This window comes from Agelaius phoeniceus, chromosome 17, assembly GCF_051311805.1.
Source record: "Agelaius phoeniceus isolate bAgePho1 chromosome 17, bAgePho1.hap1, whole genome shotgun sequence".
NCBI lineage: Eukaryota > Metazoa > Chordata > Aves > Passeriformes > Icteridae > Agelaius > Agelaius phoeniceus.
This window is the reverse complement of record NC_135281.1, coordinates 11,576,364-11,604,046: the sequence shown is the minus strand read 5'-3', so window position 1 is coordinate 11,604,046 and position 27,683 is coordinate 11,576,364. Positions and strand designations below refer to the sequence as shown.

Here is a 27,683-nt window from a genome sequence, read left to right as displayed (position 1 = left end):
ATATTAGTTATGTTGAGACCATAATGCAACCCCCAAGACAGCTGCTTAAGGTAAATTAAAAAAAAAAAAAAAAAAGAAGGGACATTCTGAGAGCTGAGACAGTGCAGAAAAGAACCATTAAACAAAGTGAAGTGTCCAGGGAAAAAAATGCAAGCAAAGTCTCTGTCCTTTAATGGGTCACTGCTGCTGTTCTGTAGCCAACCAGATCATCCTGGGTAATTAAAATCCAAGGAACAGACAGGGTTTTTTAAATAACAGCTTTAAAAAAAAATCAGTAGGTTTATTGTAGATCTCAAGAGAGCACAGTATGAGTAACTGGAATGCCTACATGTCTATACAGAATAACCCATCACTCGAATTAAAAAGAAGCAGCTAAGCGGGTGCATTTCATTCATCATGATGTTTTCTTCTGTTTTTTCTTTTCATTTTCTTCCTTTTCCTTTTCAATTTCAGCCACATACTTCTCAATTTCTTCAGGGTTTAGGATCTAAAACAGAAACATGGGTGACCCTCAGGATACCAATAAACTTGAGAGACATTCATGGAAGTGACTGTAGTTCTGCCATGGGAAGAACTGCTGTTTATCTGAAAGCAGGTACCTGCTGCAGACACAACAACATTCCTTGGCCACTAAGAATAAACTGAAGTATTTGTCAGTGCAAAATGTGAGATTAAGTGCAGGCAGATCAACAAGGACAGTATCAGAGACAGGCTCAAGGGGAGAGAAGCAAACAAGAGCCTCACCTTCAGCGGCTGCTCCCGTCTCATGACTGCCAGCTCGATGTTCTTCCCACCAGACTGCACCACCTGCGTGAGGCAGAGGGAAGCTTTAGGAGCCTGGCCAGGAATTCACTCCAACAAAGCCCCCTCAGGTCTCCTTAGAAGGAGAAGAGAGATGGATGGGGTGTATTTCACTCCTTGGCTCTTAAGCTCTCAACACCAGCAGCACTAACTTTCAAAAGGGTCTTCACAGTGGTGCCAATAACCTGGGTAGATGGAGAACACCTCAGCCCCACCACCTGACCTGTGCTATTTTCTGTATCTTAAACTTCAATTAAAAAATAAAATATTCAGCATGTGCTTTAGCACATCTCTGGTAAATTTTTGTTAACACCCAGAACTAAAGTCTGTATTCCTTCCCAGAGCTGCTGGTAAGTTCTGTGTAAACTATGGAAATTGTTACCCCAAATATTCTGAACCTTGAATTCAATCTAACATCCCCCAGCCTACAGTAAACAGCTCTCACAGATCCTTTGCAGTATTTCCTTGGGACATCCACAAGTATTTTCCCTTATTCACATCTAAGAAGTGAATCTGGACAGAGAAAAGCCACAGAAGAGATGTGAAACAGCCTCACCTCAAGAAGAGCCTTGATGACAAGTTTAATAGTCAGATCATCCGTTTCAATGGCCTCATCAGTGTAGTTTTTCTCCAGGAACTCACGCACAGATTTGGCTCCTCTGCCAATGGCATTAGCCTGGAAACATTAAGGGAAAAAGAAAATGAATGGGAGTTTAGAAAAGATTTCATTTGCAGAGTAAGAAAGAAACACAAAGTTGTACAATTGCATAATCTGTCACACACAAGGACAGTTATCTGGCACAGATGGGTTGGTTTTGGGGTTTTTTTTGAAAGCAGGACAAGACTTCTCAAGGAAAGCTGAACTGCAGATGGCCACTCTCAGCACATTTGATCATTAAGGATTTTTGCAGCTGTGAGACAGCACCATCTGGCCAGAGATCTCCTCTACCCCAATCCCACTTTAAAGGAGACATTAACTCACAAATGTTCCCTTTCCAGCAGGGACTGCCCCCACTCACCTTCCAGGCATGGTAGGTGCCAGAGGGGTCAGTCTGGTACAGCCGGGGGGTCCCATCGAAGTCGAAGCCCACGATGAGGGCGGAGATCCCGAAGGGCCTGCGGCCGTTGCTCTGCGTGTACCTCTGAGCACAAAGGACACATCTCAGGCACTTCTGAACACATTTCTAGCTGCAAAGCTCACTCTGGAGCAGTGACAACCAGAAGAGCCACCAGAAATGCTTTCAGCTGGCTCTCTCCATTAGTCAGAACTCTGTATCCCATGGAGCCCCTAAGGCAGGCAGGTGAGAGGTAGTTCCTGTCCAAGTTCCTGTCCAAGCCTGTTCCTACACCTGGTTACAGCTCCCAGAAGCACCTCCCCACCTGCTGAGGTGCTGAGGCAGCCAGAGCCAGGTCTGCAAGCCCCAGTGTGCAAAAAATACCATGAGGACACCTGAAGAGTATTCACCAATGATTTGCACTGATTCCACAGGAAATCATAGCAGCTCCTGCTGTAAGCAGGTAACACTGGAGCCATGTCACAGCCCTCCTGGGACACTGCTAGCAAAGTCACTGCCATGTCACACACCAGGGGCAGGAGGGCTGACACCCACAGCACCACAGCAGGAGCTGGGCCAGGTGTGTTTGCAACAGGGTGAGAGAAATGGTGAATGTGCCAGAGAGACAGACACAAATGTGAGATTGGATAAAGGAACAAAGTGAAACTCTGCAAGTGGTGCCTTGCTCTGACAGACCAGTGATTATTACAACAATCACATTATTACCATCACCACTGCTCCAGCACATCTGTGCATAAGTAAATTAAATTTTCTCTAATTCTTGCTGGTGGCTGAAAATCAGTTTAATACACTGGCTAATGAGTAATTTTCTCACAGAACACAGCTGGGCATATTTTGATGCTGCAATTCATTCTAAATTCATGACTATCAAACACAAAACATATTAAATACTGCACCAACTTGCTTCCCTCTTACCCATCCCTGCAATGGCTTTGCAGGAGTTAAAAGAAAAGACAGTGACCCAGGCCCACTGTTCTGGGAGTGAGATGAGCAGGGTGCTCTTGATGACATGGCACATGGAACTGTGCAGGCCTTACAAGAACTAATTGCTTTATCTTGGGGGAAGAAACTCAAACAGCACTCAATTATTCTTTTCCACTCCCAATACAAACCTACAGTGTGTTTTTAGCAGGTAAGTGGAGTGAGGCCAGAGCACAGACATTTGCACAGCTTGAGGAAGTGTCAGATACTCCATGCTATAAAAGGTGGGGTTCATGTTACACGTGTGACACTCTAGTCCCACCTGTCACACACCTAATTGCACATAATGCATAGCACAGGCTAACACAAGAGCATGGAACACCTCTGTCAGATGAGGACACATCCCCAGCAGCTCTGAGCAGCCCCAGGTACCTGTTTGAGGCTGGCAATGTAGCGTGTGATGTACTCCACGGTGACAGGGTCCTCCACAGTGAGCCTGTGGCTCTGACACTCCACCCGAGCTCTGTTTATGACTATCCTGGCATCAGCTGTCAGCCCTGAAACGACAGAGTGGCCTCAGAGTCATGAAAAACCCTCAGAACACCAATCTGACCCTAAAAGGCACAGGGTCAGTGTCAACAGCAAGGGAAAAATCAAAGCAGAGCTCAAACTCTGAGGTTTCCTGAGCAAGAGCATTTGTAAGGCAGCAGAAGGTGGTTAATGCACAAAAATAACTAAAGGGTTTAGTTTATAGCTTCCATGTTTGTGAGTTAGGTGACACATAATTCTGAACCAGGTAATGGGAGTATTACTGACAGCATTCCATATCACAGCTAATTTGCAGTGCTTATTCTCACACACATTATTCCTCATGCAGTCCAGTTTCATCTGCCCAGAAAACCTCATCTAGTTAATGAGGCTACAGCAGCATGATGTTAGCTGACTAAAGTGTGACCCTTTAAAAAAAAGGACTTTAAAGAAATTTATTTCTTATTTAATTCTTATTATTATTTACTTTTTAGTTAATGCTGCCATTTTTCACTTACAGCCTTATTTTTATTAGAGAAATTTTCCTCAAGTTTGTGAACACCCCTGCACATATCCCAGACTGTAGCTAAGGGAGCAAGGCAGGAGAAAGAACTGAGCCTCTCATTCCTGCACACTGAACCTAAACCCTGTTGTTTTAGTCAGTTAAATCAGATCTCCTCTTAAAAATATTAAAATATTATTGACACTGACACTCTACTTCTCCATATTAAAAAAAAAAAAAGCTACTGTGGAAATACTGTGCCTCCTACAGTTCTCAGCCAGTTACACCCTGTATTTTGTGTTCCCAGGTTCCACAAACACGCCCAAAGGTGCCCCAAAAGCTGCCAAAAGCCCCAAAGGCACCATGTACCTGCAAAAGCCATGCAGACATTGTCATCCAGGGCACAGATCTTCCTGACAGTTCTCTCATCCTGCAGCTTGGCCACTGACTTCTTCTCCACACCAAGGACAACAATATCCTTCCCTCTTACTCCAACCTTCCGTGCATGAAAAGAAGAAGTACAAAAGTTAACCCAGGTCCAAAATTCCTGATAGCTGCAGAATTGCTCAAGTGAGCAGTAACCAAGCCCAAACCCCCACACTGTAACCATTACCTCAGCTTGAAGTCAGGATTTCATTTCCCACTCAACCCGGAGGCAGGACTGATGTAACAAAAATGGCAATGCATTTCAGGGTGCCGTTTCATCATCAGTTTACAACAACCTAAATCCCTGTGGCTCCCAAGAGACAGACTCAGCTCCTCTTACAAACTGTCCTTTCTCCAACAGCACCATCAGTGTTTCCACAGCCACAAACACCCCACTAGTCCAGTGGCACTGCTCAACTCAGAGCCCAAGGCATTGAAGAGCAGGCCAAGTAACACCTACAGCTGCCAAAACGTTCTGTCTGTAGCTGCTTTAATTCCTAATTCGTACCTTGAATACAGCTTTTCCAACATCATGGAGGAAAAAAACAACTCTCAACCCTTCCCTTTCATTCCCACTGTTTCTTACAGGGGGATGGGAATCAGCATGTTCCAAATGTTTCCAAAAACATTAATCTCAATAAGAGACAAGATGGGTGGTTATATTGCATGCTGTCTCCACTTTCACAGTATTTTTAATTTCTGAAAAAAACGAGGAATCTATTTGGCACTAAATCTTGTTATATTCATTCCCATCCCAAAAATGGTACATTCTCTTTTTGGTAATGCCAATTAAAACATACTACAACTACTAATACAGTTATGACTTTTTAAAATTAAAACTTATTGTTGCTAGAACTCATTACAATCACTAATACAGCGATTTACAAATTAACACTTTTTCCTCCTCCCCTAAATGAAATAAAACTTTCATTGAGCAAAGGCTTGGGACAGCTGGAAGCCGGGAGAAGCACTGCACTCCTAAGGGCTTTTACCGACGTGTTCGCAACGCGCTGGACTCTGCCTCGTGCACAAACACAGAATATCTCAATCTGCAGCACGTAGGGACCGGGAGAGGATCCCTCCGGGCCTGCCACTCCGCCGGAGCCCCTCAGGAAGCTCGGGGCTCTGGGCAGCCCCACGGACCATGGATCCCCCCAGGGAATGTCCCTACAGCGGCTCCCGCGGCCTCCCGGGCCCGCCAGGCCGGGCGCGCAGCGCGGCCCAGCCCCGCCACAGGCCCCGTCCGCCACCGCAGCCCCGCCAGCCCCGCGGCCGCCGACTCACCGCGGTGGAGCCCTTCTTGACCGCCTCCTGCGCGTACTCCACCTGGAAGAGGTGCCCGTCCGGGGAGAAGACGGTGATGGCGCGGTCGTAGCTCATGGCTCCGGCAGAACCCGCACCGTCATCCGGGCGGGCCGGGGGCGGGGCCGCTGCGCTCTGCGCTGCGCACTTGGCGTACGCTGTCTGCGCTGCGCACTTGGCGTACGCGCTCCGCTCTGCGCACGCTGCGCAGCGCCCGGCACGCCCCGCAACTGGCGCACGCAGCGCGCAGGGAACCCAGAGGGGTTTGGGTGAAAGTGACCCCAAAAATCACCCCGTGCCATGGGCAGGGACACCTTCCACTATACCAGGTTGCTCCCAGCCCCGTCCAGTCCCGGCTTGCAGATTTCTAGGCATAGGGCAACCGCAGCTTCTCTGGGCGCCCTGTGCCAGGGCCTCGCCGCCGTCGCAGAGAAGATTCTCCCAATATCTAACCTAAGCCTTCTCTTTTCCAGTGTGAACCCATTCCCCTTGTGCTGTCACTCCACTCTCTTGTAAACAGCCTTGCCCCATCCTTGCTGTGAGTCCCCTAGAGGTACTGGAGAGCCCAGTACCAGTACTAGAGTCGGGTCACCGATTCAACCCACGGCAGGCCGCACAGCCCCGATTCCCCAGCGTTCCCTCGCAGCAGAGTTGCTCCATCCCTGTCCCCGTGTCGCCGTGCTGCCCTGGCCGCTCCCTGTCCCCCGCTGTCCCCACGCAGCGCACTTGGCGTAGCGGCCCCGCGCCGCTCCCCGCGCTGGCGCACTTGGCGTACGCACTTGGCGTACGCAGTTGGCGCAGCGGGCGGCGCGGCCGAGGCGGCGGGAGCCGGGCGGCCGGGACCGCACCATGTGCGGGCGGCGGGGAGGCGGCGGCGCCTCTGATCCCGTTCCCTCCCCGAACCGGCGCCGCCGCCCCTTCCCCGCCGCCGTGGGGGCTCGGGAGGGCGCGGCGGGGGCGGTGCCCGGCGGCGCGGGGCGCGGCGCCCGCGGGTGTTCGCGGGGCGCAGATCGTACCATCTGCGGGCGCCCCCCTGCCCGTGCACTGCGGAGAATCCTCGCACGGCAATAGCAGCCAGATAATAACAATATTATTAGAGCCTGGAACCGATATATTATAGACACATAAAAATCCCCCACCATGTCGGTTGCCTTTGCTTCTGCTCGCCCAAGAGGCAAAGGGGAGGTCACCCAGCAAACTATCCAGAAGGTAAAAGAGCATGCTTTTATACAGACAATTTTAGACATTTATTCTGCCCATGCTCCTGCAGCTGGAGGCTGATTTCTAGGGCGATCAGGAAAACTCGTGAATTTGCGAGGGCTGCAGAGATGGACAGCTGGAGAGAGAGAGGTGGGGGAAGGAGGAGGAGGAGGAGGAGGTGGAACAAAGCAAAGGTGTTCAGATCGCTGCAAAGAGAGCGAGAGAAGGACGTAGGGAATAAAATCGGGATGGCACGTTATCCCTGCTGCTCGCCAAGGGGAAACGCTGCCAAGCGTACATTGGGAAACGGCAATAAAATTTGCAAATATGCGATTAATTGATGATGGTATGTCAGCTTCTGGCCCCCAAAGAATCCAACCTAAAAAAATGAATTGAAATAAAATACTGAATTTGCAAGGGTTTTCTTTTGTATCTGGATGCAGAATTTTAATCCCTCAGAAGATAGAGGGAGCACCAGCCACTGGTATTTTTCATAAACTATTATTATTATTATTGTTGTTGTAATGTGTTTATTGATGTTTAGTGACAAACAAAGGTTTTGAAAGATTTCCTCTGGAGAGGAGATCCCCACATGGGTCTCATGTGGAGGCCAGATCAGAGGGTGCCGAGTTGGGAAGTTATTGTTTCCTATTTCCCAGGACTGGCAGCACAAGCAGACCCTGGCACCCTTCTCCTGCAGAAGGTGACGGTCAGGAGCAGCGAGGCTGCCAATGTCAATAAAGAATGTGCTGCTTTTGCTGTCACTGCTGTTTGTCAGGTGCATTTTGCTGTCATTTCAGCCGTTCCCCACGGCTCAGGTGGGGTGGCAGCCAGGTGTGAGCTCCGTGGGGTCCCTTCTCTGACACTGACCAGGGCAGAAGCGCCGCTGCCAGCACAGCAATTGTCACCCTGTGTCACCCAACCCTGTCACCAGGGGCTGGGCAGCCAAGTTTGGGACTTCTAGGGGACAAAAATCCCCTCGGTGGCAGCTGTGACAGAGCAGAGCTGAGGGCAGGACAAACTGCCACCAGAGAGCCCAGAGAGATGACTTGCATCTCAGGAGGCTGTTTGGAAACATCCCATTTTGTGGAGCTCTTGCAGCACGTGGTGTTGTGAACCAATTGTTTTAAATACTGAATTTTTTCAGACTAAGTGGATAAGTTTTCCTCTAACCTCCAAATCAGCTGGAATGATTTCACAATTGAGTTGTTTGTAATTAAACCCACACCCACAGACAAAGGGGCAGATAAAAAGTGCCTTCTGTTTGATTTTCAGCCCTTTCCTTTTTGCATATTCATAAACTTCATGGAAGCTTCAAAATGTTCTTTCTTTAAAAATAGTGAGCAGAACCATTTCCCATCTCAGGTGCATTTGCTGCCAGGTTACTTTGGGACTGCCCATCAGTGTGGGGCTGTTGGCAGTGATCTTCTCTTTGACAAACAGCAATGCTGAGGAGGAAGAGACATGCAGGCACAGGAACTGGATGGGATTTATAATCAAGAATGGAAATGCAGAGAGAGCAGGAGAAAAAATAAACTCCAAAAGTCCTCATCAAAGTGAGCTTTTGAGAACATATCCAAATTTCAATGAAAAATATTGTTCTTATTTGCATTCATATTATATAAGCAGCTTCTTTTTATTTATTAACTCAATTTTAATAGCCTTTCAAAGCTGATCTTATCCCAGTATCAAATATTCCTAAAATAGATTTCACACGGAGGAAATCAGAGCTTTTGGCAATAGAGTAGTGCTGGTGCTCCTCTAAAATAGTTCATCAAATAGCATTTCCAGGGCAGTGAAATTCAGTTCTGAACCAGAAACGGTTCTTTCCTCAAGAGCTCTCCTGCCCTGATGACACAGAGGTTCAAAAGCTCAATCTTGCAAGCACTTGATAGCAGTGGTACCTACAAGCTCCATTATGCCAGAGGCAAATCTAAATTTCTACATGCTGGTATTATTTTTTTTATTCATTCACCTGGAGAAAGTGTGCTGCATTCACAAGAAATCTGGGGGAAGGGGACAAACTAATGTATCAGAAATTTCAGAAGAACTCAAAGGGTATTTTGAGCTTTTAATCATATTATGAGCTCATTAAATAAAAGTAAGGACATATTGGGATATAATTCTCTTAAATATGGTTTCAGTAGCTGCAGTGATGCAAATTTTGTACTTCATCAGGTTCAGCTGTCAGCATGCTCTAGTCCTGTGGAGGAAAAGGAGCAGGTTTAATTGTTTGAAAGTTTGTTTCCTGCTTAAAAGTAGGCATGTTAGTAATACCTGACATTTTGGAAAGGGTAGGGTGATACTTTGGGATGAGGCAGAGATAACTCACAGTGAAAGTGTTTTCCTTCTTCAACATCAGAATTTATCTGCCATTTAAGGAACAAGCTAAGTGCATGAATTCTTCTGTATGGGTGTTTCAAGTAACCACTTTAAAGATAACTGTTTATAAGTGAATCAACCTTGTGGCTCAATAAAGTCATGTGGAGGTAATTTACAACAGCCAAAGCAACAAAACTGCACAAAACATCCAGTGCCAAGGAGGGTGGAGAATCACAAAAATACAGGACTTCTATACAATTCTCATAGTAACATGTTCTGGTCCTATTTCCTTTATGCAGATGCTAGATGAAAATCACCACCTAATACAATGTATTATGGATTATCAGAGCAAGGGGAAAACTGCAGAATGTACTCAGTGAGTATTACAAACTGGGGAGTTTGTTAGAAATGTTTCCTGAAGTCTGGCTCTTCCCTTTGCTCAGTGGCACAGCTGTTGGTTTGCTCTTGGAAACACTCCTGTTCCTTTCTAGGAGCTTTTCCAGTTCATGGAGAACTGTGAAAAAGCATAAATGGTTCTGGTGGTGCTTACTTGAGTAAACACTCCAGTTAGAGCACTCTTGAGAAAAATCATGTTTTTCTCAGCTTGCTGGCAGGGAAAACAGGTTTTGGGCTTTGGAGTTGTGGAATTTCATTCCTATCAGGGCCCTTGTTAGACAGAGAAGGGAAAAGTGTCTGATTGTTGGAGCAGCTGACTGGGTATCAGTCCTCAAAGATGGAGGTCCCAGCTGCACAGTTCAAAGTGCTTTCAAAGGAGGGTGTATTTTGTCTCTCTCTTCCCCCAAGTTTATCCTTTTGAAGTTTATCCTGTTATAAAAGAGGTGTTGAGCACTCTGATCCTTGATGGGAAACGTGACAGCACAGACACAGGTCATTGCTACTGCTATTTATTAGGACAGATTAAAAATGGGTTAAGGTAATTTAATTAACCATTTGTAAAGAGGGAAAACAAAATAAATACTTGGAATTTTGTGTATTGTTAACCCTTTCCAAATGAGCTTTACTCCTTGTTCTGTAGATACCAACAAATCTTGCACAGAAACCTGGTTTACTTGGCAACAATAGCAGACTCTAACCAGAATATGCAGTCCTTGCTTCCTGCTGTAAGTACCAGTACAATTACTGTAACAATTAGTTATTAGTATAACTAATATCATAGTTATTTCCCTCAGATACATTAGCTATGCCAGAGGGAAATGTTCTTTGATTCTGTCACTGATCACTATAAATGAACAGTTTTTTAGTATTTTTCCAGCTGAAAGTTTTGAAGTGGCCAAGTAGACCACCAATCAAAAGTTACTTCTGCTGCATTTAAATTATGTTTTATGGGACATTTGTGTTAATCTCTGTCCCATAACTCAGGGGTTATGATGCAGTGCTGCAGATCTGAACAGCTCCATTTGTTCCAGATTCAATATTCTTACCCGTTCTTATTCTATTCTTTACTTGGGGGGAAAAAAATGCTGCTGATTTGCATCAAAAACCTAATTCAACACTCAGGCATCGGTTTGTCTTTACACATGTTGTTATTCTTGCTCAGTGGATTGATTTGGGAAGTACCACACATAACACAAACTGCAGCAGAGCTTGGCAAAGGTCAATCTGTCACCACGCTCCCGTGTTGTCTTTGCTAATGCATTCCCCGCAGTGGTTGTGTTTGGAAATCCATGAGTGCAGGGGAACGAGCACAGGAGCCACACTCTGTGACAAACACAATAATTTCAAGCCCTTCACTGTGCTGCTGCCTGTCAGCTGCTCTGTCATGCTCAATGTCATTCACACAGAGGAGTCAAACCGAGAAAGATTCACCCAAAAATCCAAGCAAGCGCGTATTTAACCGAGGCAGTTTTTAGTCATAGTCAGGCTAATTTGGGGGCTGCTATTTTTCCAATTCAAAACCTAACCAAAAATTTGCTTTTTCCTCCTTGTTGTTTCGCAGCCACCAACGCAAAACATAAACTTGGGCCCGGGAGGGATGAGTCAGAGCGCCTCCAACCAATCCCTCCACTCGCAGAGCAATCTCAGCGATGCCATCGGGACCGGCCTCCCTCCCTCCTCCCTCATGCAGAGTCAGATTAGCAATGGTGAGCTCTGGTCCCCTTTGTGCTGCTTTGCTGTTGCCTGGCAACAAAATCATTAATGCAGAATATACTTAGAGAGCTGGAAAAGACCTCTCCTAACTCACCTTTCAGGCATATGGGGATTTCAGGCACACGCTGAAATCACCACAAAATGGCTACAGGCAGGAATGGGGTTGGTTTCTGCAGAGTGCTTTGTGTTTCTGCAGAGGAAATCAAAGACTTTTTTTTTTTTTTTAAATGCATGATGAAAATCACCGAGGAAAGATGCATCCAAGTTTTTAAGTAAGAAAAATTCTATGTTGCAGTATTTTTGTCATGGAAGTGGCAGGGTTGGCCAGGGTAAAATGGAATTGCTTGCATGAGTAACCACACAACCAAGCCTTCAGATTGCAAAGACCTTCCAGGATACATTTCTCCTTACAAATCGTTTGGTGTTGCACCAGTCTTTGTCCTCTACAGAAGCTTGCAGAGGTTGTACTACACAGTCAAAGAATTTGCACAGACATTTCATATTAATAAGATACTATAATCTGTTTGGTTTTGTTCATGCAACTAAGCTAATTAAAACCCAATTTTTAATATGTGCATTTTATATTATGAATAATCTGTTTATTTTGTAGATCATAGTTATTCAGTCAGTTGTTTCTGTGGGTGTCTCCCAGAGTAACAGAGAGCAAAACCAGTTTCTATAAATAGAAATATCTGATTGTAAAATCACAGACCTTGGCAGGGGGACTCAAGAGCAGACACAAGCCATGAAATTACTTCTGAGTTTTTGAAAATCCCTTTGTGGTCAAGCCTATTGTACCTTTTACACAATTGGATAAGGGACCTGTAAAGTGAACTTACTAAATTTTTCAGGGCCTTTGTTTTGAAAGATTTAATACTGAGTATGAGTAATATATTAGCTCAGTCAAAACATTGTTTTGTGTTATTAAGAACAGACATTTTTAGTGCTACTGTTGTTGGTTTTCTGATTTGCTCCCCAGCCTCCTCCAGATCTCTGGAGTAATTTGCTGCTGATTGAAAGAACCAGACTGGAAGCCATGAGGACTGGACTCATCCACATGTTTTCCCTTACAATCACAAATCAGCCAACCTTTTTTTTTCTTATTTTAAAGAGGGCCAAGAATCTCTAATTTTTCCCATGCAAATAAGGCAAGGTTTACCATCACTTGCTTCACTCCACCTCTCACTCAAGGCAACTCTATCTCCATTCACACACTGTGTGTGACCTTGTGCTACACCAGGATCAGCTTTGCAACTTAAACAAACTGGAGCAAAACACAGAGATAATTTCCTGTGGCAGCATTTTGACCCATCTCCACTGATTTCAGGAGAGCTGGCTCTCTTTATCTCTTGTTGAAACTGCTGCTTGCATCTCTTCATCGAGGAAAATATCATAATTTACAGCAAATGTTCTAATTTTGATGTCTGTGAAAACCATTAAGGGTAATTAATGAGGTTTGTACTAAATGAGTTAGATGTTTTTCAGAGGCTGCAGATACACTTAATAACCCTGAATTAAAATATCATTATTTAAACATTGCAACATAATTCTGCCTCTTCTAAGGATTCTACATTCTACCTAAATTAATTGAGATTGACAACAATAGGGCTGAATTTAGATAGACAACAATATGCACCATCACAGCTTGGATAGTAACAATCTACAGTGAAAACAGCTTTGTAAAACTCATTCATAAAACTATTTCCAGCAATAAACAACAAATAAGAACCCCATTTCCCCCAATATTAGCTACCCAACTGCAACAGAATTCTGAAAAATAAGCACACTGCCAGGTAAGCAGGATGATACAAATACAGGATGTATCTGGAGCAGTCTGATGGTTACATTCTGATGTTGGAAAGGGAGTAACAACTGGGATTGTAATGGTGACTTGGAAAATTTATCTTCCTCTTCCTGAGGTACTTTTAGTCAAACTTCAGGAAAGGGAGAGATAGGGTTGTTCTCTGAGCAGAGGCTGCATTGGTACTTCAGAAGCCCCAGCTAAGAAGGTGAGCTGGTTATAGAGGAACTATATAGTTATAGATAGTTATATATACTAGTTATAGATAGTTATATCCACTATACAGGAATAGTGGATGCAGCAATGTGCAGAGTGTCTCTCAGCCACTGCTGTGCCTTCCTGTTATCACCACCTGTGTGAAGGGGGGAAAGGAATAAACCACAGGACAAGAGGAAGGAAAGGACAGATTTCCAAAGGCTGGGATGTTCCCAGAGTCCATCTATTTTCTGAAGTACCTGAAATTACTGGCATTTTTAAATTCTGCTGCCTGCAAGGAAGTGGTTGTAGGGCACTGCTGCTGGTTTTGTTCTTCCCATCTGCAATCCTGTACAGCCTGGATTTGGCTGCCAGGAAGAGGAGGTTTGCTCTAGCTGTGCAGCAGGCACTTTTAATTTGTCTGTACAAAACAGGGAGTGTTAATAAAGAGGACTTTTGGTTTTTTTGTTTTGCCTTATCATAAGGTATTTCAGAAAGGCTGCAAGGCCTCACGCTCACTGTGCTTTGCCAATAACAGCTGAGATTTTCCTGTTGCTCTCTCTGATTTTTGCAGGTCCTAACCACGTGTCTATGCAGCAGTCAGGCCAGAACACCATGCCCACGACCTCTCTGAGCATGACTGTCAGCAGCCACGGGACTGGCCCTGGCTACAGCCACACAGTGCCTGCCTCTCAGAACGTGCCAATGCAGGGCCAGGGCTCCATAGGCAATTACGTCTCTCGAACGAACATCAACATGCAGTCCAACCCAGGTAACTGCCTCTGCCTCCTCCTGGGCCACCCTGGCTTTCCTCTGACCTCAGAGGGTTTGCCACACGTGGCTTTGTTCTGTAAATATTTCCTGTAGACAGCTACAAACATACCTGAGGAACAGACAGCTTTCATACATCTCTGAATTTCCAGGTGTCAGGTGCCAGTGTAATTCAGAACAGTTTCACACTTGCTTTAACTTAGGCTGACTCTCCATGGTTAGGGCTGAGCTGAGGAAAAGAGGGTCAGGTAGAGGTGCAGCAGCATTATCTGATAGCCCTGGCAGCAAATCCCACAGCCATGGGAGGGATCTGAGCAGCACCTTTACCCAAGAAGAAAGAACCTGCCAGGGTATAACACATTCACTGTTTGTACATTACTAACCCATTTTATTATTTTATTGGTACTTCACATTGTTTGCAGGGCATTAAGAGACTAGCAGACAACTCAAAAAAAAAGTTTGCTAGTTGAATCCCATTGAATGGGATGTCTGATGCTTTAGAATTCTTTACAGCAGCATGACATTTAGGAATCAAATAAATCCTAGAATATCAGTTTACTTAAACTCTATAATCATCAGGTATATGAGAAGATGGAAGCACAAGAAAGAATACATTAGAAAAGAAATGCAACAATTAAATAGTCAGGAGGTAGACAGGAACAATCATTTCTTGTTTCTTCCTTTAACCCTACTGCAATAAGTTTTACATTCTTTTGAGTAAGCTAATAATAATCAAGGGCTGGGTGTATTTTTAAATATCTGCTGAAGCAAATGGCAAGAACTGACCATGTAATAAGATCCCTTCTGGATTCCAGTGCAGAAGAGTAAATAAATCCAGTAGGACTACATCTCCCCCTGTGGAAAATTCACAGAATTATCAGGATGCATGTTAGCTGAAGGTTTTAGCTTGCTTCTAAAGAGACTAGGAGAGAACTGCCCCATGTTCATCTTTGGAAAACAGTCTTTTCCATGTCCCTTGTAGTCTCCATGATGCACCAGCAAGCAGCAACGTCACATTACAACTCAGCACAAGGAGGGAGCCAGCACTACCAGGGACAATCCTCCATTGCCATGATGAGCCAGAGCAACCAAGGCAACAGCATGATGGGGCAGCGACCCATGGGCCCTTACAGAGCTTCACAGCAAGGTAAAATTGCTATCAGATTATTGATAGAACTCTCATCAGACTCATGACACTCAGTCTGTCACGTTTACAAACAGAGAATCCCACCTAGGAGCACAGGAAATCCTGAATGGTGCAAGTATAATGACAATGAGATGAACTTGAATCTATCTTCAAGATTCATCTATTTAATTATTTTGGGTGTTTAGAAAAATAATTCTGTCTAAAAGGGATCGTATATATCTAAAGAAAAGATAAACAATTTGATATACAGCTCATTCAGGGCACTGGGAATCTGTTCAATTCTTTCTCATGGTGTTGGATCAGCCCTAACATGGAACAGTTAGCAAGGAACACATTTCTGGAAAGAAGACACAGTTTGCCAGCAATTAAAATGAAAAATTAGGCCAAGGAAAGGAAAACACCAGAGGATAACTACCATGCTGTAAGACCTCTCTGGATAAAGTTCTAAGAGGTAATAAAGCTGCTAGACTGATTAGAAAATAAACTGAATTTTGCTAAGAAACAAAGTAATGTATTAATGAAAATATATTTAATTCTGACTGTGCTCTTGAGCATGGAATCCATTCCTGTGCTTTCTAATAACTCAGATTAGTAGATGAAATGCAGCCCTTACTTTCAGGGTTGCTGCAGAAGTGAGTGATTGTAGGATGTGTTACTGACTGTTGTGTGATTTCAATTTCAACCATCTTTGTCTGAGATTACAAATTTAATCCCTTTTTCTAGTGAGAAAAACATCTTTATAACTGCTTTCAATTGTTTGCTTTTCCAGACATAAACTTTGTTTTCTTAAAAAAAAAAAATATTAGATAAGAGAAACGCATCCCTTAGGAGTGCACAGGCTCAGTGTGCCTTGTCTTGTGCCTTGCAGGTTCCTCGCAGCAGTACATGGGTCAGGAAGAATATTACAGTGAGCAGTACAGTCATGGCCAAGGCTCATCAGAACCTATGAATCAGCAATACTATCCAGATGGTAATTCCTCTGAGCTGGGCTCACTGTGATACTGCTGAAGTGCAGAGCACCACGACTGCCACGTCCAAGGACATGGCAAACCTATTGTGCTTCATTTCCAGTCTCAGTGCTGGAAAATTAGAATCCCAGGGGATGGGAGCCTGGTACAAAACATGCACATCAGTGCACCCTGCTATATAAATTGCTCCAGTTTAAAAAAGCCCAGTTTGGATTAGGAAACACAAGAGTTCTATCCATTGTGACTTTCCTTGCCTTGTATTCGATATTCTCCCTAAGGGGTCTGTATTTGCTCTTAGCCTCATCTTGGTGCATAAGCAGCTTCATCAAATATATTAAATATACATTCAACACTGTCTCTATGGTCCCAATAAGAATGTATCTGACAAATCTTTGTGACTCCTTGCAGGACATGGTGATTATGCCTATCAGCAGTCATCCTATACTGAACAGAGCTACGACCGGTCGTTTGACGACTCTACACAACACTACTATGAAGGAGGTAGGAAAACACAGCAAAATCTTAGCAGTAAATTCAATATATTATTGAGAAATCTGAACTCTAAATTAACTGGTGCTATTAACTGAATTATGATGAAGCAAGGTGGCATTTAGGAGAAGCGATGTCTCCTGTAGAGCCTCTGTTCATTTTGTTGTTTCAGGATACAGCAAATGGAATTCCCTTCATAGGTATTTGAAAAAAAATACCAGTAACAACTAGATAAGTGGTCTTTCTGAGATATATGAATAAACATCATTATCTAGAAGAAAATAAAACGAGAGGGCTTCTTGAGAAAGCAGCTATTTACCCTGGCTGACTTACCTTTGTGACTTTTCCTTCTGAAGCCCTTCTGGTACAAAAAAAATTACTTAGGGGAACAGGTTGGTTGTTTGGTTGTTTAGTGATGTGTATAAATAAGTAACTCCTATTCAAAAGAATTAAAAATCACTGGAGAAATAAACATCTTGCTTGGCAAAATCCAATCATTTGTTTCTAAGAAAAGTATTTGTGTATGAGTTCTAGACCAAGGCTCCTTACACCTTTGTTTTCCTTATCATCCACATGTACAGTGAAATACCTGCCTCATCTCTGACCAAACAATTCCAATATTTCCCTCTCCAGGAAATTCTCAGTACAGCCAGCAGCAGGCAGGATACCAACAGGGAGCTGCACAACAGCAAACATATTCCCAGCAGCAATACCCAAATCAACAGAGTTACCCAGGACAACAGCAAGGATATGGTAAGAAAACTTTTCAGTGGCTGGTCAAGTGTTTTCAGTGTTTCACCCTGATGCCTCCATTCCTAAGCTAAAATAGGCTGTAAACTATTTCCTTGATTAACCTTGGATTAACAATGTACCAAAATTAGCCAAAGATCTAGTAAAGGGATTCTGGGCAGTAACATACGTAAGTATAGCACTGCATTCATCCTGAATCCCTCTCTCTTTTGATAGAAGTTAGAAAATACACATTTTCTTCATGTTGACTTTGTGTTCAACATCATCAGGAGGTCACTGCCTGGGTTCCCAGACCTCCTACACACCTAGTGCTTCTGAACTGACATGAGAAAGAACATCAGCCACCCAGACAATCACTCCTCTGTTGCTTATGGTGGCACAGCCAGATTAGAGAGGAATTTAAACATGCAGTTGTTACTAAAATATAGGCCAGGTAGTTTGCACAGAGATCATAACTGAGCTGTGCCAATACAGATTTCAGGAGGCTTCACTTAGAAGTGTTATGACATTTTTTGAGCAAAGTTTAAAATCTGAAGTTTACACTGCTGCAACTACATCATTATTAGTATTAACACCTCCTAGTGTAAACCTAGAGGGGAGGTCTGGGCAGAATTTACTCACAGTTCTTACTCACAGAGCTTACTTTGTTAGCATCATGTTTTAGATTGTGTTAACTCTTAAAAACTCCAGCAAATCAAGGCTGTAATGGATTTTTCTGCCTGTAATGGATTTTACTGTCTTCTCAGGTCCTGCACAAGGAGCCTCTTCACAGTATTCCAGCTACCAACAGGGACAGGGGCAGCAATATGGAAGTTACAGAGCTTCCCAAACCGGCCCATCCGCTCAGCAACAGAGGCCTTATGGCTATGAGCAGGTAAATTGTCTAAATCTCTGCTCTGAAAGAGCAGATCTGGCTGTTAGCTCTGTCTATAAATCTGTCTGATAATTTGGGGCACACATGTGGGTGATACTTCAGTAGGTCTTGTAAAATTCACAGACCAAAAGAAATTGCCTAACTTGCAGTAAGCCTCCAATATATTATCCTTCAACATTTCTATTTCTTCTTTTTTTTTTTTTTACAGGGACAATATGGAAATTACCAGCAATAAAAGAATACAGTGCTGTGTCAGATTCCTTTCAATAGTATCTCAATCTTTTGAACTGGATGTACAGGCAGTTTTGATTAATTGTAATATGTTGGTTACCCCTTAGCACAAAGCAGCGTCTGTATGTGAACAGTGTTCATTTCATGCTGGATATGAAGCAGTGCACTACTGGTAACAAGACAATGCTTTAATGGTTTGATATTTGGTGCTGTGTATAGTACTGTATGTTGATACAACACAGAAGTTTTTCATTTTACCCTCTCTTGTCCCATTCTTGATGTTTCTGAATAGCTTTAGGATCATTAGATCACAGTTGTGCCCCGTTCTGGAAAACAGCCAGATTGTTCTGCAGTCTGGCCCAATGCAAAGCCCATCAGTCACATCTCAGTCCAGGGAAGTTCCCTGTGGTAAGTTACTGATCTTTTTTTAACTGGATGCATTGAAGATTACCTGCCAGCCTCCAAAATCCATGGCTCTTCAGTTTACTTCTACAGAACAAGGGGATGGATACATTCCTTATAAAATGTCAGTTCTATGCTAAATGACAAAAAATAGCTGCAACTTCTATAATACCTACCTACCCACCCAAATCCTATGATTCAGTAATCCTCATAAGTCCACATTTCTGTTGTGAAAGATAAAGAAAGAGGATCCAAACTTCTGATCATGGAAATGTTAATAAATAGAGGCACCTTTCATATGTCCATGAAAACAAAGGTATTTCTGTTGTGGGAAGGAAACCAAAAGGGAGCTCTGAGACCTGCAGTGTCAGCCTGCTCGACATCAATATTGCTTCATATCGTGCTTAGCTGAGAAAAACACCTGGCAGAAGTCCCACCTTGAATATCCTAATTTTATAACTTGCATATACATTTTTGTGCCAAATTTTGCAAGCAGGTGGCTGGCATCCTTCTTTATTCTGATTCTTGTGCTGCCCTTGCTCAGATTCCCCAGCAAGCATTATAACCATAAATATTGTCAGATTTGGTGGTCTGTTGTTCTCACAGCTCATCATCACTTTTATTTTCCTATTGTAGCTTGACAAAAAAATAGTTCAGAGGTAAAAGAAAAAAAAAAAAGCATTTTTATTGCAGACAAGCAATTAAATTCAGCTTTAATTGTGAGACACTATTATGCATATAGAGAGAGGAGCTATTAATGGGGTCAACCAGTGAGAGAATACCTATAGAAGGAGAATTTAGAGAGAAAAACTAGTGGTATGTAAAAATCAGTATGAACAATGTAAGTCTCTTCTATTCAGTTTTATATGTTCTTATAAAGTCTTGGGGGGTGAAAAAAGGGCGCTTTTAAAGTGCTTATATAAGTAAGTGTTAAACAAAATACTGTGTCCAAATTGCTCTGAAGCAAAAAAGCTGGGATGGCTGTGTAGGCCACAAACATTTTTTGATATGAGATTAACTGCAAATTTACAAAAGTAAATACACTGTGTAAGATTTTCTCCTTTTCTTTGTCTGACTGGTGTTATTTATGGGATTTCAAGTACTTTATATTTTGAAAAACAAAGACCACAAAGAAAACACATCTCTCAGTTCATTGCTTTTTTTTCCTTTGAAGTAAATCTTTAACTGGACAACTAGGGAGTTTACTGTTAAATGTTGTCCAAGCACTGTCCTTCCTATGTTAATAATTTCAACTACTAGTAAAATAGAATACTTTTTTTTTCAGTCAGTCCTCATTTCTCTCATCTTTCCTGCTGATGTTTTCATACAAATAAGTACTCTCAAATAGCAAGGAACAGAAAGGAAGTAAGATTGTTTTCTTTATAATAATTACTATTACAGGTAGCCAGAAGAATGCAATATTGCTCTTTGGGAATACGCCTTTTATGTGGTTTTTAAAAGTGCTGAAATGCTTTTGAGAGAATATGAACAACACTTAAACTGAAACAGCAACATTACATCAATCTGAAATGTCTTACATTAAGAACTTCGTGAATGTTGTGTATATAATGTATTTGAAAGAGCACTTTGAAAATAGTTTGTACATTTATTTCCTAATTTATACATGATTTTTGGTGTTAATATTTCTAATTGTTAATAACAAAACGTTTATTTAATGTGTCATCCATTTTTATGTATTAATGTGGAAACAAAGTGATGCCAGCATTTTGACTTCTTCCATGACTTGTATCATTTTTTGTTTTGTAATACAGAATGCTTGAAAATGGTTTAGTTTAAATATTATCTGAAAGTGGATTTGGTGGTGCTTTCCTTGTGGCAGATGGAATGGGTAGCAGAGGTTACCCTTTCCTTGGGGGTGCTGATGGTGAGAGCTGACCATGCCCCAGCCCATGAATTCCCGGGTGCTGGGCTGATCCCGGCGTGGGCAGCGAGGGAGGCAGAATTCTGCTCCTCAGGGCATGGACCTGCTGCTGGAGAGGGCCCAGAGGACCAAACTGATCAGAGGGATGGAGCAGCTCTGCCACGAGGAAAGGCTGAGAGAATCACCATTGTTCAGCCTGCTTAGGGGAACTTCGGGGTGCCTTCATTGCAGCCTTCCCGTGCCTGAAGGGGCCTGTGAGAAAGACGGAAAGAGAATATTTACAAAGGCCTGGAGTGACAAGACAAGGGGAAATGGCTTCGAGCTGGCAGAGGACAGGGTTAGATGGGGTATGAGCAGGATGCTCGGTACTGCGAGAGGCAGGAAGGTGCCCAGAGAAGCTGTGGCTGCTCCAGCCCTGGAAGCGCTCAAGGCCAGGCTGGACGGGGCTTGGTGCAAGCTGGGATAGTGGACGGGGAACGAGATGATCTTTAAAGTCCCTTCCAACCCAAGCCGTTCTGCGTTCTGAGTCTCGCGGGCTGCCTCAGCCCTCACGGGCGCCGTTCTCGGGACACACAGCCTGAGGCCGGGCTGAGGCGGGGCTGGGGCCGGGCCGGGGCCGGGCTAAGCCGGGGTTGAGGTGGGGCTGAGGCGGGCCGCGGCTGCCGGGGCGCGGCTTTGCCTCAGCGGCTGCGCCCGGGAGGCCGAGGCGGAGCCGTGGTCGTGCCTGTCCCTCCATGGCGGTGCTGTGTGGGGCCGGGCTGGGCACCTCCCTGAGGCGCTGCGGGGCCGGGGGGAGCGGCCGCAGTCCCTGGAAGGCGGTCCTGCTGCTGCTCAGCCCGCCGGCTTTCTCCACGGGCTGCGCCCGGTGCGCCAAGGACAGGCGGCTGAGGCAGAAGAGAGCCATTTCCGAGCGGCAGCTGGTGAGTGCTGGGCGCTCCGCGAGCTCGGGCTGCCTCCCGCCGCTGGCCCTGCGGGAGTGAGGAAATACTGGCTAAAATATAATTGACTTCCAGAATAGTGAGGAAATGAGTCTGCCCCGCGATATTCTCCGTGCTCACATTGATCGTAGTAGCGGTCCTCTTCCCCTTTGGCCTCTTTGGGCGGGAAGCATCCATAAGTCAGAAAGTAAAAAGGTTTTTAAAGGTCTAAAACGGTGTTTTAGCTTTAAATCTAAAATATTGTTTTGTTTCTCACTGGTTTTTTAGTCTTGCGGTGTAGTCAGCTGCCAAACAAGCATCACTTTATGTCAGAGAAACTTCAGGGTCCTAGAATTTATTCTTCATCTTATTTTTATATTTACACGTCTCTGAAAAATCTTATTTTCTAATGATCCATAAATCACTCCCCATTAAAAACCATAGTTTACTCTTTCGCCGTGTGGTGGTGCCAAATACTTTCTAAAAGAGGCTTTTTAGTAGTAGTATAAATTTGCTTATCAAAAGTTCAGGTGAGAGGAGGTTTTTTTTCAGTTGCTTATCTTTGGTATCATAACACTAATAAGACTTTTTCTCTCCCACGTACGATTTGTGCCTTTTATTTAAAGTGACCCTTAAAGGCCATTCTCATTACGGAGTCCCTTAGTAACTGACAGAATTAGAAAGTCACCATGATCACAGTCGTGCTTTCTCTTTTCATCCCTCTGTGTAAACAATTCCACCTGTCAATGAATGTACTTCCCTAATATTTTCCCTTGGGAATTTCAGCCCCTTTTCTGGAGATAGATAGAGCTATATCAACATAGCATAGCCTTAGGCATTTGCTTTTTAAAAAGTTCTTAAAAACACTTGAAAGATGAGATCTGATTTTCTTTATTATTACACTCAGTACAGTGCATTTAGTTGATCTGTGAATGCCAGCAGAGTTCTGGTTCAGAGTTCTGATTTTTTTTTTACTGTTGAATGAAATTCATCCTGGCTAAAAATAGCAGGTCTGGCTAATAACTAAAACTTCTTGGAAGATGAGTCTGATAAATTGTATTTAAAGGTAGCAACCCCCACCCTTGTTGCAGACACGGTATTTCGTGGATCAGCGGAAAGTGCGCGTGGTTGGAGGACAAGGAGGAGACGGGGGCCATTCCTTCCACAGTGAGCCCAGAAAAGTGTTCGGAGGTCCTGATGGTGGGAATGGAGGTGATGGGGGTCATGTCATTTTTAAAGGTAAACCTCACTGAATCTGTTCTGTTTTGTGCTGTTGTTTTCTTGCTTAACACCCCACCCCACAAACAGCCCTGCACGGATGGTAAGAAATGGTAAAAAGGTTAAAATGGTTATTTCTGTATGAGGTGTCTTCGCTTTTGAAGTTCTGTCCTGAGCTGTGATAAGGAGGACATAAATGACACTGACAGCCTTAGAATTTTGAAAATTGAGGTATTTTGCAAATACTTTGGTGAGTGGTGCCTGACTGTGTTAAGATCTGATTAAATTTTCCTCTTAAGATGAATAAAGCTGCTTCTGCCACCACCCTGCTGTAAAATCTAATCTAGCAAATTAATTTTTATTTGGAATGACCACATTAATAAACCTAAGCAGCTAAGTACAGACAGTTAAACTTCATCACGACTTAGATTGATATTAGTCTTCCCTGATATGTTATTATTGAGACAGTAAATAAAAAATAGGGACAATAAATAGTAAATAGGATGTGCACTCATGCAATATTCAAAAAGGGAAAGAACAATCAAGAGTTGACTTTTCTGTGCCTGTTTTACTAAAGCAATGTGTTCAAAATGTGTGTATTTTACTTTTCAGCTGACCAGCAAATGAAATCACTTTCTTCAGTGTTCCGCTTCTATCAGGGCTTTCATGGAGAGAGAGGAGGAAGCAAAAACTGTTATGGAGCTAACGGTGCACACATGTATGTTAAAGTAAGTCAGTGGGTGCTGGGTGCTAGCTTGCTACATGGCTGATTTTCAATCTGGAGAACCTTATTGTGTGCAAATCTCATGTGTAATGGAGGGTAAATGTCTGACGGTGCTGTTTGAGTTCAGAAAGTGAGTTTCATGAAAGACAATTCTCTTTTTGGGCTCCTCACCTTGAGAATATGCAGGAGTGATTTTCAGCAAATCTGACACCAGCTGGTGGAGGATCTGCTGCAGGCTTTGAGCTTCGGTGTAATGCTTGCACCTCTTCCCTTTGAGGTCCCTGTTGGTACTTTGGTGAAGGAGGATGGTGAGGTTGTGGCTGACCTCACCCAGCATGGAGAAGTGTACATTGCAGCCCATGGAGGAGCTGGAGGGAGAGGGAATCGCTTCTTTCTCTCCAACGAAAACCGCGCTCCAAAATTTTTCACTCCAGGAGAGCCAGGTCAGGAGAGGGTCCTTCATCTGGAGCTCAAGACAACAGCTCATGCAGGATTGGTGAGTTTCTGTTGGTTCAGCTTCCACTTGACTGACTGAAGAAATAATGTGAGAGAACATTTTCTTGGCCCCTGGCTTGCTTGCTTGGAGACACAGCTTGATGCTTTCTTGCTGTTACTTGGTAGAAGGGTGTCCAAAGTCATTCACAGAGCTGTCACTCTTGTGCTACTTGGTGTTGTCCTACTTCTGCTAAAGTCCATACTATACATAGAGAAACAAGATTCATCAGTGGTTGCTGATGATGTACAGCAGCTTTGTCTGCTGGTTCTGCCGATGAACACTACAGTATAGAGAATTCTTTTAAATTGGCTTGTTTTCTTGGTTTTGGGTTTTTTTTCCCTAAATTATAAAGTTCAAATCATCTGTTTCATCCCTCTATTTCTCTTTTTACAGATCTTAAACATTTGACTTCATTAGTGACAGGTTTATAATCCTCTGAAATGAAAAATGCTCAACTTTGAGCTTAAGCTATTTTTGTATTTGAGTATGGAAATATTCTAACACCAGCTGGCAAACCTGTGAAAGTTATGCTTTGCTGCAAAATGTTCTTGATGTAGTCCAACAACTGCAGAATAACTGTCTGGTCTAGCAGAATTTTGCAGATTTGTTAAAGATTGAGAAATTTGTGTGTTTGTATTCCAGGTGGGCTTTCCCAATGCTGGCAAATCCTCACTTTTGAGAGCCATCTCCCGGGCAAAGCCAGCTGTGGCTGCCTACCCATTCACAACCTTAAACCCCCATGTTGGCATTGTCCACTATCAAGACTATGAACAAGTGGCCGGTAAGAATTTGAAGTTTGTTGTGTGTACCTTGATAGCAATTTGTGTCACCTTTGTAAATGCTTTTAAATGCTGCAGAAATAGATTCAGGAGTTCTGTAGTGTTCTTGCTGGTTCTAAAGAACTTCAAAGAAAACTCTACTGAAAGCCCATTTCACCTTCACTTGTAGGTACCCTTAGTGCCAAACTGTCAGTCTGTATTCTGTCTGCACTGGAGTAATCTAAATTTGGGTATTTTAAAAGATAACAGCAGCAAACTTAGCATGAGTTGTGCTTTAATATTGAGGCACTGAGATATAATTTAAAAGTACTTCACTGGCCAGTAAAAGACTGGGGAGGATTTTTGGGGAGTTTTTTATTGGATCTGCTGGATTCACTGTGAAATTTCTCTTGCAGTTGCTGACATTCCTGGCCTAATCCAAGGTGCTCATCAGAACCGTGGGCTGGGGATGGCCTTCCTGAAGCACATCGAGCGCTGCCGCTTCCTCTTGTACGTGCTGGATCTCTCTGTGCCTCAGCCCTGGAGCCAGCTGCAAGACTTGAAATATGAACTGGAAGCATATGAAAAAGGCTTGTCTGAGAGGCCTTGTGTCGTGGTTGGGAATAAGGTTGACCTTGCTCAGTCCAGGATCAATCTGGCACTCCTTAGGGAGCAGGTGGCTGAGAGGGTCATCGCAGTGTCTGCGCTGACAGGAGACAACTTGGAGGAGCTGCTGCTGCATCTGAGAGAACTCTATGACACCTTTGTGAAGACAGAACAGTCACAGGGACAAAGCCCAGTCAAGTGGTAGAAGCCACAATTGCTGTGAACTGTGCTGGAAGGAGAGCAAAGTTAAAATAGCAGATTTGAGTGCATCTCTGTGACTGGGGCTTCCTGTGGGTTGTTTTTGTTGTTAATATGGAAGGGCACAGCATGGGGATTTGTTCTGGATTGCTGCTTTGGAAAGATTATTTTGTTTGTTTGTTCACCTTTGAGGTGTCTCTGAAGTTTTACAACAAAGCTTGAAAATTCTAATCATGGTGGGTGTTGAACTGGAAGCCTGGCTCTTGTTTGGCATACTATGGAATGAAGAGAATGCTGTCTAGTAGAAATGACTGAAAAGTCACTTTCTCATTTTTCACTAATCAAAAGTTCTAAAAATCACGTGGCCCCATGTTTGTCTGTTTTTATATTATGGCCAATTTCTTAAAACTTTTCTCCTGTTGTGGTTTTGGTGTGGATTTTTCTCCTCAAAGGGAGGCACAGCTCAGTAATTTTCGGGAGGAGGAACATGAAAGAACTGCAATTAATGACTGAAATTATTTTCTCCTTAATATAAATAATTGACTATATTTAAATGCTGGCAGCAGCTAAGTAGCTGAATAAACTGGCCAGGAACCAGCCATTTGAGACTCACATCTGAGTTCTCCCATTTAGGAATCTCAGGCAGTGTTCTGAGAAATCCTAGGCTTAGATACATCAAATAAAATAAACATTCAGTTCTTTGTGTGTGTGTGTCCCTTTTTTTTTTCAACTATATCATTTTATGGACTGTGTTCTTAAACTTTAGGAATTCAGGAATCTTAATTTAAAACAGTGATCTTTGCCCTCTCCTCATACTGAAAGAAGAGCTGCTTCTGTATACTCTGGTCATATTTTCTGTAAAAGATTATTATCTTAATAATGGAAAGTCAAAATTCATCAAAACATATAATTAAACTTTTTCATAAGGGACCTGAACAGGCTTGTGGGGTGCTGAGACACTGTCAGAAATAGAGGAAATTACTGAGTGGATATGAAAAACACAAAGCTGTAGCCTCTAACCACTTTTTGTAATACACCACAGTGAAGGTGATAATTCTCTCTGCTTATTTCTCTGCAAATTTTTGATTTCATCCCTGGTAGTCTGATGCTTCTGCATGGAACATCCTTAAAACAGGGTTTTAATTCTGAAAAAGTACAGGTCAGCTTGAAAGCCTGCACTGATTAATAAATTATGGCCAACCAAGTAGTTACCTCTCCTAAATTCACATTCTGAGTATTTCTACTTGTGGTCAGGTGTGGGGAGTAATCTGTGCATTATAAGCAGTGATGTTGGTATAAAAAGGATCAGGAAAAATTCAAAACCAATATTAAATCCTAAAGTCTCTCCTGTGTTTTGCTTCATCCCTGAGATTTACTGAGTTGAATTAAATAGAAGTTAATATTCAGCTCTGTTCTTCTGTTTGGATTTGTGCAGCATTTTCAGGCTTCACTGCTGTTCTTCCTGCTATTGCTACATGCTTTTCAACCACTTTTAATAAAACCAGGGGAAGGTTGCCTGAACATCAAAGCTGGTGCATCTTCTTAGCAGATTCTTTAATACCCACAGAGGCTTTTCACTCTCTCTGGCTGTGTTTGAGGATGCCAAGGGCTGCTCCAAAAGCCTCAGTACTGTGAGGAGCTCCCAGCCTCCCTTCAGGGCTCAGGTGTCCCAGTTCCTGCAGGGAGAGCAGTGGTGTTTGCTGCGGTGTGAGAAGCACTGCAGGTTTCCTCTCACCTCCCAGAATGTGCCATTGATCCTGCTCTGGGCTCTTTGTTCTCAGCGTTTCAGCCACCTACCCTGAGGTGACAGCACCAAGCTCCTAAGCCGTGTTCCTAACAGGCTTCAAAGAGGCTTTGCAGCCTCAGGTACTCCCTGGAAAGTGCCAAATACCTCCAGCTTTGCTGTTGGAACAGCTCTTTGGAGAAGCTTGGACTTCCTGTAGTCTTTACCAGCTTGGGTCCCGTTTCTCCAGGGTGCTCCTTCACAGTTAGCAAGAAGAGCTCTTGGGTCCCATTCCAGTGGAGCACTGGACTGAGGAGGAACCTCTGGTTCTGCTGAAAATAAAGTA

General features: G+C 43.5%; 3 protein-coding genes across 3 annotated transcripts; 2 read left to right on the top strand and 1 right to left on the bottom strand.

Annotated features, from left to right (window-relative positions):
* Nucleotides 1-259: 259 nt before the first annotated feature.
* Nucleotides 260-5,698, bottom strand: PSMA7 (proteasome 20S subunit alpha 7). Its single transcript, XM_054644402.2, has 7 exons — nucleotides 5,539-5,698; nucleotides 4,198-4,324; nucleotides 3,231-3,355; nucleotides 1,821-1,943; nucleotides 1,358-1,477; nucleotides 745-807; nucleotides 260-487 (listed from the first exon to the last, which is right to left on the bottom strand). The coding sequence occupies exons 1-7, from the start codon at nucleotides 5,632-5,634 to the stop codon at nucleotides 395-397; spliced, it is 747 nt and encodes a 248-aa protein (XP_054500377.1). The 5' UTR covers nucleotides 5,635-5,698; the 3' UTR covers nucleotides 260-394.
* Nucleotides 5,699-6,464: 766 nt separating this feature from the next.
* On the top strand, nucleotides 6,465-20,630 carry SS18L1 (SS18L1 subunit of BAF chromatin remodeling complex). Its single transcript, XM_054644415.2, has 11 exons — nucleotides 6,465-6,765; nucleotides 9,378-9,454; nucleotides 10,115-10,199; nucleotides 11,036-11,180; nucleotides 13,758-13,955; nucleotides 14,937-15,101; nucleotides 15,970-16,071; nucleotides 16,478-16,570; nucleotides 17,192-17,311; nucleotides 18,055-18,182; nucleotides 18,391-20,630. Exons 1-11 carry the CDS (start codon nucleotides 6,697-6,699, stop codon nucleotides 18,415-18,417), a joined length of 1,209 nt encoding a protein of 402 aa, XP_054500390.1. The 5' UTR covers nucleotides 6,465-6,696; the 3' UTR covers nucleotides 18,418-20,630.
* A 734-nt stretch (nucleotides 20,631-21,364) lies between these two features.
* MTG2 (mitochondrial ribosome associated GTPase 2) lies at nucleotides 21,365-26,313 on the top strand. Its single transcript, XM_054644533.2, has 6 exons — nucleotides 21,365-21,617; nucleotides 22,706-22,853; nucleotides 23,445-23,560; nucleotides 23,834-24,052; nucleotides 24,695-24,833; nucleotides 25,227-26,313. Exons 1-6 carry the CDS (start codon nucleotides 21,432-21,434, stop codon nucleotides 25,619-25,621), a joined length of 1,203 nt encoding a protein of 400 aa, XP_054500508.2. The 5' UTR covers nucleotides 21,365-21,431; the 3' UTR covers nucleotides 25,622-26,313.
* The last annotated feature ends 1,370 nt before the right edge of the window (nucleotides 26,314-27,683 follow it).